Consider the following 10,865-nt stretch of genomic DNA (forward strand, 5'->3'; position numbering starts at 1 on the left):
AGAAAAGACTGGTGCGTTGTCATTTACATCCAATATTTCGACAGTTACTCGATGCAGTTCCATCGGATTTTCGAGAATAATTTCGAAGCTGAAGCTACATGGAGATACGTCGCCACAAAGCTGCTCTCGGTCTATTCTCTCATTCACGATTAGAATCCCTTTGTCTATGTTGAGCTCAGTAAATTGGACGCTTTGTCTGGTCACGATACGAGCCCGACCAGAACGGAGCCTTTTCAGATCCAAACCCAGGTCTTGTGCTACGCTACCGATTAAAGAGCCCCTCTTCATCTCCTCGGGTATAGAATACCTGATTTGACCAACTACCAAATTAAGCACGTACAGAAAAAAAATAAGCAGGCCAACTTGACGTCTCAATCCACAACACAATCCCCATCGCATGGGGAAGATATATCTTCGAGGTGCCATCAGAACAGGTAGTATCTTACAATGGTCCTTAGCAGGGGAAAAAAATATGTATTCCTAATCCAAATGGATTTCAACTCGATGTTCTATATTTCTTCATGTGATAGTGTATCCTCCTACTTGCCCCAACTGACAGAGCTCTCCGCCTTATAGCAAAGCAACACTATAGGGTGGGACACTGAATGACTGGCAAGAGAATTGTTTCACTGAACAATAGCGTCCCTTAGAGTCCAAACAGTGCAAGTATGGGAGAAATAAATAAATATACGATTGATCTATGTGTCCTATCTCCGCACACGCACGCACACACACACACACACACACACACACACACACACACACACACACACACACACACACACACACACACACACACACACACACACACACACACACACACACACACACACACACACACACACACACACACGCACACGTGTGACAAAAGCTAATTCAAATAGGAGGCAGAACGAACAGACGTAAGTAAACGTCTTTCAGCTTCATTGACCTAGGACTCCAGATATTGGACAAAATACCGTTCATGTGAGGGATGTGGTGATGGTATTAATTGTTTTAAAATTCCAAAACTGAATAGATTATTACCGGTATATTTATATAAAAAAATACACTGTTTCAGCGCTTCAGGACCACGGAGAGCGACAGAAAAGCGCTCTGAAAGCCTCCACCTCATATACACGTAAAATAATTATCACACACACACACACACACACACACACACACACACACACACACACACACACACACACACACACACACACACACACACACACACACACACACACACACACACACACACACACACACACACACAATGGTATACATTTTTCAACTCACCAAAGTCGACATCTGAGAAATGTCCCCTGATTTGTTCTCTCGCTGCAGAGTTAGAGTATCATTCCCAGCGCTATCAACGCTCACCAAACTTTGATTAATCGGCTGCATGTATTTGATGTCACTGCTCCTGGAGTCCATCGTCCTGCACACTTCGTAATTGTAGACATGAGGGAGAGTCCCTGACCCCAAAGTGTCTGAGTAACGTGGTGGATAATATGGAATCACAGGCAGACTGGAATGATAGAGGCGGGACTGTTTCCATCTGTATATTTTCACTGATATAATCACTACTAAACACGTGATGAAGAGAAAGGAAACTACAGCCAAAGCCAACACTAAGAAAAACGTCAGGTTGTCATTATACTCCTTGTCGTGTATGAAGTCAGTGAATTCTGAGAGAACTTCGGGGAAGCTGTCAGCCACCGCCACGTTAACATTGACTGTAGCTGAACGAGAGGGGTGTCCGTTGTCCTCCACTATAACAGTCAATCTTTGTTTCACAACATCTTTATCAGTGACTTGACGGATAGTTCTTATTTCTCCATTCTGTAATCCCACTTCAAACAGTGCCCTGTCTGTGGCCTTTTGGAGCTTATATGAGAGCCAGGCATTCTGTCCAGAGTCCACGTCAACAGCCACTACTTTAGTGACTAGATAGCCCACATCTGCTGAACGAGGCACCATTTCAGCCACCAGAGAGCCACCACTCTGGACTGGATACAGAACCTGGGGAGCGTTGTCATTCTGATCTTGAACATAAATGATCACTGTTGAATTACTACTAAATGGCGGCGAGCCTCCGTCTTGGGCTCTTACTACTATTTTGAACTCTTTTATTTGCTCATAATCGAGTGAGCGTACAGAGTGTATCACTCCTTTTTCGGCATCAATAGAGAAGTATGTGGACACCGGGTTCCCGTTAATCTCGCTGTCAATAAGGAAGTATGATATACGAGCATTTTGTCCCATGTCTGGGTCAGTTGCTTGAATCCTAAGCACCGAGAGCCCCGGGGCATTGTTCTCAATTACCTGAGTGCTATATACACTTTTAATAAAAGTCGGGGCGTTGTCATTAACATCAGTTACGTCTAAAATAACAGTTTTCCTGCTTGATAAGGAAGGGAATCCCTCATCAGTGGCAGTGAGGGTAATGTTGTAACTGGATTGTTTTTCTCGATCAAGCGTTCTGTCTGTAATCAAAGTGTAGTAGTTTCGGAGAGATGTCTTAATTTTAAAAGGGAGATTTTCATCTATATTTAAACGAACCTGTCCATTTTTACCAGAGTCTTTATCATGAACACTAATTAAGGCAACTACTGTACCATGAGCAGAGTCTTCAGATATTTTACCCGAGTACGAAGTCATGCTGACTGTCGGACTGTTATCATTCACGTCTATTATGTCAACAAACAATTTGCTGGCACCTGTCATACCCCACGGATCTTTAGCTTGAAGGTTGATTTCATAATTCTGAGAGGTCTCGTAGTCAATTGCTCCTGTAATTTTAACCTCTCCTGTTTGGGGATTCATTTGGAAAGGAGAAGTGGAATCTTCCTCTAGGTGTGTGAATGAATAGGTTACATTGCCATTATATCCTTGATCTGCATCGATAGCACTCACTTTGGCAACGACTGTACCAAGTAACGCATTTTCTATGACAGAAGCTTTGTATATAGATTCCGTGAAAACAGGCGCGTTGTCATTTGCGTCAAGAACATTAACGTGTATCTTAACGGTTCCAGACCTCTGAGGCTCACCGCCATCTTCAGCCGTTAATATCAAGTTGTGCTCACTTTGTTTCTCGCGATCCAACAACGCCTGGAGGACCATTTCTGTGTATTTACTACCGTCTGCTCGAGTGTGCTGTTTCAGAACAAAATTATCGGTTGGCTTTAACGAGTAACTTTGCAATGAATTTATTCCTACATCAGGATCCGCTGCACTATCGAGCAAGAACACAGTCCCCGTTGGCGTGGATTCGCTAATTTCCAATTTAATTTCCTTTTTTGAAAAGGCTGGTGCATGGTCGTTTATATCTTGTATTTCGATTGTAACAGAAAATAGTTCAAGGGGATCTTCCAGTACAATTTCTAGACTGAAGCTGCATGGAGATTTCTTTGAGCATAGCTTTTCTCTGTCTATCCGTTCACTGACAACGAGATGCCCTTTGTTCACGTTCAGCGCAACATATTGGTTATTATCGTTTATAACAAGTCGAGCACGACCAGAAACCAACCTTTTAACGTCCAACCCCAGATCCTTTGCCACGTCTCCAACAAACAGGCCCTTTCTCATTTCCTCCGGTATGGAATAACGAATTTGTCCGCTCACAGACTGAAATACGCAGAGAAGCAAAATGGACACCACCCACCACGGAAGGTTCTTGCTCCACACATCCATAGCTTTAACATTCAAATTAAAACGAAACCATGAATGAATCAAAATGCAACAGAGAACCTTTCTTAAAAAAAAAAAAATCTGTTCAGTCCTTCAAATCCATTCAAAGTTAGCGTAAGTGCTTGGATAGATGTGCACCATCCCTTATTTTCTTCAATAAAGCACCGTCTCTGAATGTCTGTATGCCTATGAGGCTAGTAGTACATGAAGTATCCTTGGACAACAGCACCACCGAGAGTGAGTGCATAGAACAACACCATGAGCAGCTGCTCTTATCGGTGGCCCAAATGATAAGACAAGCAGCTATGCCTAAATAAAAACGATGTTATAATAACTGGCAGACCTTTACAGGATGAACGTGTGTGTGTGTGTGTGTGTGTGTGTGTGTGTGTGTGTGTGTGTGTGTGTGTGTGTGTGTGTGTGTGTGTGTGTGTGTGTGTGTGTGTGTGTGTGTGTGAATCTGTCTCACATATTCCTTATTTTATATAATGACCACATATAGGGAGCCAACTTCTCTGCTGATAAACGGTGTGGAGAGTGTTATGCATGCCAATGCTGGTGTGTGTGTGTGTGTGTGTGTGTGTGTGTGTGTGTGTGTGTGCGTGCGTGCGTGCGTGCGTGCGTGCGTGCGTGCGTGCGTGCGTGCGTGCGTGCGTGCGTGCGTATGGCATTGATGTTGTATGCATTTTTCGTGCTTAAAGTATGGGAATAGCTTCTAGTATGGGGTAACGGGTGTGGTGCCGTTTCTTTTAGTATTGACCCCCCCCCCCCCCCTCTCCCGTTCTCCTCTTTGTGTGTACTCCGGGAGACTAGAATTGTATTTTCACATTTTGTTTGGTTTGTCATTTTGGCCTTTGCCGCCCACTCTGATGTCTTGGGCTTCCATGTTTGTGTAAACCTGATTTAGGTGACCAATAAATATAACCTTTCTATATACTGTTGTAAGGTGACCATGCAGATGTCCCCCTTTGCGTGGGACAGTCCCTCATTTCCAAGACTTTTCCCACAAATTTAGACCCTGTCCCACAGTGTGACTGGCAGGCATCAGTGTTCAAATGCCATAGTTAGTCCCTGAATAGTTGGATTTCTGTTGTAAAGCACTCTCGTCTCTTTTCCAGCCAGATGTGTTTTTAAGCCATTCAAATAATGAAATATCCCTATAAGGTCATCTAATAGCAACTTAAGTAATACTTTGCTAACCCAGTCCCGTCCCATTCCCTCTCGCAATTGTCCCACATAAGCGATACTTATGGCCCTCAAATGCACAGTTTGGATCTGGTCACCCCAGTGTTTATGCTCTTTTAAGGTATGTTATATACCCTTCTTCAAGAAGTACCATATAGTCCACAAAAGGGGTTATACCACGGCTGTTATGTGTTATGCACCAAAAGATAATGAATGACCTCTAGCATGCATGATGTATTCATTACACCTGATTATTTTAGTGTATTTTCAATGTATTATGAACTTAATTCCCAGTGAGTGACTCATGCAAGCAGTCTGTAGTGGAAGCAAGGGAATTAGTGCAGTGTTATGTAGCTGCAGTGTCTTCACTACCAACAGCAGTAGGGGGCAGCAGTAGTCCTCATCATCATATAAACCATATGAAATGATATTGTATTAGTCATCAAAATAATCTAAACTCATATTTACTCTGTGTGAAGTTACAAGGGTAACATCCTATAATCCTATACATCTTTATCGGTCACCCAGAATGTCTGCAGCAACACTGCATGAAACCACACTTTTTCACTGGGTCACAGGTGTATAGCTCATAGCAGGTCACACACACACACACACACACACACACACACACACACACACACACACACACACACACACACACACACACACACACACACACACACACACACACACACACACACACACACACACACACACACACACACACACACACACACACACACACACACACACGATGTTTGCAGTTCATTGCAGTGTCTGCATAATGGAAAAGAAAATCAGCAAATGTCTGTACAGCAATAGGTTGACCGACTGTGTAATTTCTTGTTTCAGCACCATGGATAGAGACTTGTGGAATGGGTGTACGCTGTGGAGTGAGGACACACACACACACACACACACACGCACACGCACACGCACACACGCACGCACGCACGCACGCACGCACGCAGAATCGGGCCCCAAACCATAACATTCTCCACATCATTCCTGACATGCATTATTCATTTATGCAGATGAAAAGTAGAGTGGAAGCACAGCACATATAGCAGTCAAATAACAGAGGTGGAACTGTGATCATTAACATGGTTTATATGCACACACACACACACACACACACACACACACACACACACACACACACACACACACACACACACACACACACACACACACACACACACACACACACACACACACACACACACACACACACACACACACACACACACACACACACAATGTTTGTAGTTCATTGCAGTGTCTGCATAATGGAAAAGAAACACAGCAAAGGTCTGTACAGCAATAGGTTGACCGACTGTGTAAGTTTCAGCACCATGGATAGAGACTTGTGGAATGGGTGCGTGCTGTGGAGTGAGGACACACATACACACACGCACGCACGCACGCACGCAAAATCGGGCCCCAAACCATAACATTCTCCACATCATTCCTGACTGTGCATTATTCAGTTGGTGGCTGCACATCATCAGCATTATTCATTTATGCAGATGAAAAGTAGAGTGGAAGCACAGCACATATAGCAGTCAAATAACAGAGGTGGAACTGTGATCATTAACATGGTTTATATGCGCGCGCACACACACACACACACACACACACACACACACACACACACACACACACACACACACACACACACACACACACACACACACACACACACACACACACACACACACACACACACACACACACACACACACACACACACACACACACACACACACACACACACACACAATGTTTGTAGTTCATTGCAGTGTATGTATAATGGAAAAGAAACACAGCAAAGGTTATAGTGAGGTGCTGATCACTGGAAGTTGAAGTAAATATAAATGCTTATACTGTTTGAGGTATAGAAACCAAAAATAATAGAATCTTACCTGCTGTATATGAGGAGGAGGATAAGACATCCACAAAGGGCACCAGAAAAAAAGAAGAAAGAAGCAGTTAGTATAAATCCCAATTTATGCTTAGTATGAATCAGCAACAACACCAACAACGAAAAGTAAAACAGTGTGATATTTGAATAGCATTATGTGACATCACATTCCAGCAGTTACTGAGGAAGCCATAGCTGGCATAGCACTTGACACTTTCAAGTGACATCATCGCAAGCACTGCAGAAGGTGAAAGAGAAATTTCCTCTTGTGACAGGACATGCACTGTGAAACATTCAACAACTTATTTGTAAAAATGAAGAATATAAGGATGCAGCTATATAGGAGGAGGAGTGTCTGTCTGTCTGTCTGTCTGTCTGTCTGTCTGTCTGTCTGTGCTTGCGTGCGTGCGTGCGTGCGCGCGCACGCACGCACGCACGCACGCACGCACGCACGCACGCACGCACACACGCACGCACGCACGCACGCACGCGCGCACGCGCTCGTAAAACTACCAGTACTCTCAGATAATACAATTGTACTTGCAGTGCTTATAAACTACTAATTTGAGATGCTGCATGCGATTCATCTGTGTGTCTCCTCCTATGACCCAAATGCAGACTACAAATAAGCCTGCAGCCATAACATGCATGCATGGGCACACATGGGCCCACATTACAATCATTCTGATGAGAACACTACATTCCTCTTCACTGCCAAGACTCAGCCAGGTCAGTAGTGAACACATGCACACATGTGTAAGTCTGGACACCTCAATGTGAAATTGGCATTTTTCCCCCAAAATGTATGACAGAAAAGTATATGCTTCGGAAGATTGTCTGTAATTATGTAAAGCATACTTGATTTGAAAATGCATGGTACATCAGTATCAGTGCTAGATTATCCTTCAGTGTATCGTTTTCGTTATGCTATTCACAGGTTTTGTTGCAATTTGTAGCAATTGTTGAAATAGGCCTTAAATGTCAAACGTTCAAGCATGTTCAAATCATCATACCTTACCTTATTTCAGACCATTTTCCAAAACATTCATTATTATTGTTTATCATTTAGGGGAAAAAAACAACTAGCCAATGTAACATTGAGGTGCTAGACTTCAAACTAAATTGTGTATGCAAATACACAGATTTTGGCTCAGTTTGTTAATTTAGCACTAGTGTATTTATCAGCAAACACTCCGACTTGTACAGTGTAGACTAAATTTGTTTTGAGAAACCAGACAATATTCCGATGACTTCAATCTGAATGTAGCACTGTAGTCTTGCCTCCCTAAAGTCTATAATGTATCTCTATTGGCAATAGAGAGTTGGAAGCTATTGTTAGTATGGTTTCACGCAGACCAGAGTTCAAATCCATGCAGTTGCAAAAATGATTTACTTACATTTGAGTTTGAGTAATATATGATTTCAAACACGCAAATGACTGTTGACTATTGCGCGCAGCCATTATTCTCGACAATTATGCAGCAACAACACCTTTCCTCATCCTGCTGTCCCTTCACAATAAAGATTCTCCCCCTTACCTTCCAATGCCGCACATTTTACCCAGGTTATTAACATAAAATAGGTGTAACTTAACATTCTGGGAGAGAGCAAACCAACGAGTTAGCTAGAGACAGAGGGCCATGGGTGACTCAGGGTTAACTGACGCCTGACGGTCAGTCGCAGCTCGGAGGCCCCCCTGAGGGTGGAGGCCTGTTTCAATTGAAACTGGTGAAACATAGCAAAAGCCTCCCATGGGCACCGCTCTAGTGTCACTAATTAGGAAGACTATATTCATCAGTAGCCTACTTTTGGGCATTTGGTGCTCTTTATTTTTAGCACATGGTTATATGAGCATCACATTGGCTCTAACACCAGTAGTGAAGTGAAGTAACAACGTGTATTACCACAAGTACTATTTTGGCTATACAATTTTCTTAATTGTTTCCATTTGCTGATATACTTCTACCCTAATACATCTAACTTTTTATTCCACTACAAGTAGCAGCTTACAGATTTAGATTATTAAGAATAACATGCATTTTGGCATGTTCAATTTTCAAAAATTACAAAATAAGTAATAGATCTACAAGCTCGCAACGTGTCATTTTCGCTATATGAATACAGGTGTGCCTTGAGATTTTGACTTGTCCATCGGTGTTGCTTTGTTTCACGAAAACATTGAACACCACTGTTCTAACCCTGCAGAGCATGAGCACAGTATAGTTCTAAAGCTATTTATCTTTGTCTCTTGACTCGTATCTTTACCTGTACCTCTGCAGTTTCAGCTGGTTGCTGCTATGACACCTGAATTTGTCCCTGCATGGGGTTTGATCTATGGGTTCAATAAAAGTTTCTTATATTAACTTTGTTTACAAACATGCATATATGAATATGTCCACTGTTTCGTCGTATACATATATTTTAAAACTGCCCAGGTCTGTCATGCTTTTGGATGTTCTTGTTGACTTAGTGTTTGACCTATAAACTGCATGTTTGTGCCAATCCAGTTGACAATTACACACACGTGGTCTTAAAATAGCCTGGAACCAAAGCACTGATGCGGGCTTAACTCCATTACCCATATTAGAGAACTAAAAAGGGCCTGCACATGCCACTGAATAGTAACCATGCAGCTTTACACCATGGATACCTATGAATAAAAAATAATGTATCTTATACACATTTATTAGTGATATAAATCTATAGGCTTATGTGACTGTGAGTGTCTGAGGTCCTTTATCTGGGGTGCCACTTTGTTATGCAACGGTTTCAGTTTGACTTGATGTTAAAGTTTTGGAGTGCCATTAGTCCAGTGCCTATTTACAACAATAATTTATAAAGTAAACCTTACAAAGGATTCACCAGAACACTGCAAACACACCAAAGCGAATACATCCTATTTCCAAATGACAGTTAAAATCATCAGTTCACTTGAATATGAATTCAGACCCAGGCCTGTGTGTGTGCGCGTGCGTGTGCATTTGTGTGTGGTTAGAATGCAAGCTTTTACTAACCTATACAAATATTTGTGTGTATTTTGTCTATATGAAGTGAATTATATTGTGCCAATGTACAGAATTACCCTATTCAGAAAAGCAGTGGTTCTCAAACCTTTTCATATCAAATACCCCCAAATTGATGTGTACCCTATTTGGCCACAATCTGAAAATGTTTTGAGCCAGGAACCCCCAGAAGAAGATGTGTGTTAAAATGTATAAATCATTCCAAATTGTCCAATAGTTTGGAGATTTAAAAAGAAAATAAAAAATAGCAGATGTACAGTGCCATGATGCAAGCTTGCATATCTGCTATTTATAGCCAACGTATGCAATATGGATAAAGACCCCACTTTGTGAACCACTGCAGTAAAGCACTGCAAGTTGCAATTGTTACTAAATGTATCTGTCAAATGTCAACCATTTGTAATAAATTATGGCAGAATCACTGAGTGCAACATGTGACTTTTATCAAGACTTTTGTGCCAGAGATAAAAGGAAAGTTGCCTTTCAGTGAAAACTGAAAGGAGTCAATCAAGCAAAAACAGATTGAATCAGTGATTATGAAAATCACTTGAAAGAATACTGTTCAACATCTTGTTAGTATACCCATAGACAAATTCGACCCCTGTCAGTTTGCTTCTAAAAAGGGTTGCAGTACAGAGGATGCGGTTGTCCCACTGGTCCACGTGATTAGCTTTCAATACAATACAATTCAATCTGATATACTATACTAACAGCTGTCATACTGAGGAATGTCTGTCTGAATGTCGCACTGACACACCAGACCAATACATTCTAAAGTACTAACTGTATCATCTAAGTACTACTCAGATGATCTGAGTACTACTCACACACTGTGAGTTTGTAGATCTGCTATAGATGAAAATTTGACTCAAGTCAGTTTTGAATACCAGACTTGTACTTGCAACAGAGTGTTTCTTCATTGCAGTATTGATACTTTTACTTAAACAAAAACATGTGAGTATATTTTTTCCACCACTGAAATGGGCACAACCGGAAGGAGAGAAAGCAGATGCATGAATGATCAAAAACTGTAGACAGCCAGGACTGCATTCCTTCAA

General features: G+C 41.9%; 2 protein-coding genes across 2 annotated transcripts in view; both read right to left on the reverse strand.

The window, feature by feature from the left end:
- The window catches only part of LOC306919690 (protocadherin beta-15-like), a gene marked incomplete at both ends in the record, with an annotated part of 333,762 nt that overhangs the window by 2,357 nt on the left and 320,540 nt on the right, over positions 1-10,865 (reverse strand). The window lies entirely within an intron of this gene.
- LOC306926772 (protocadherin gamma-A10-like) lies at positions 1,270-3,678 on the reverse strand (the record flags this gene model as incomplete). Its single annotated transcript, XM_079506195.1, has 1 exon — positions 1,270-3,678. The coding sequence occupies one exon, from the start codon at positions 3,676-3,678 to the stop codon at positions 1,270-1,272; it is 2,409 nt and encodes an 802-aa protein (XP_079362321.1).

The sequence above is a fragment of the Electrona antarctica genome (genome assembly GCF_951216825.1).
Source record: "Electrona antarctica genome assembly, chromosome: 1".
Taxonomy (NCBI): Eukaryota; Metazoa; Chordata; class Actinopteri; order Myctophiformes; family Myctophidae; genus Electrona; species Electrona antarctica.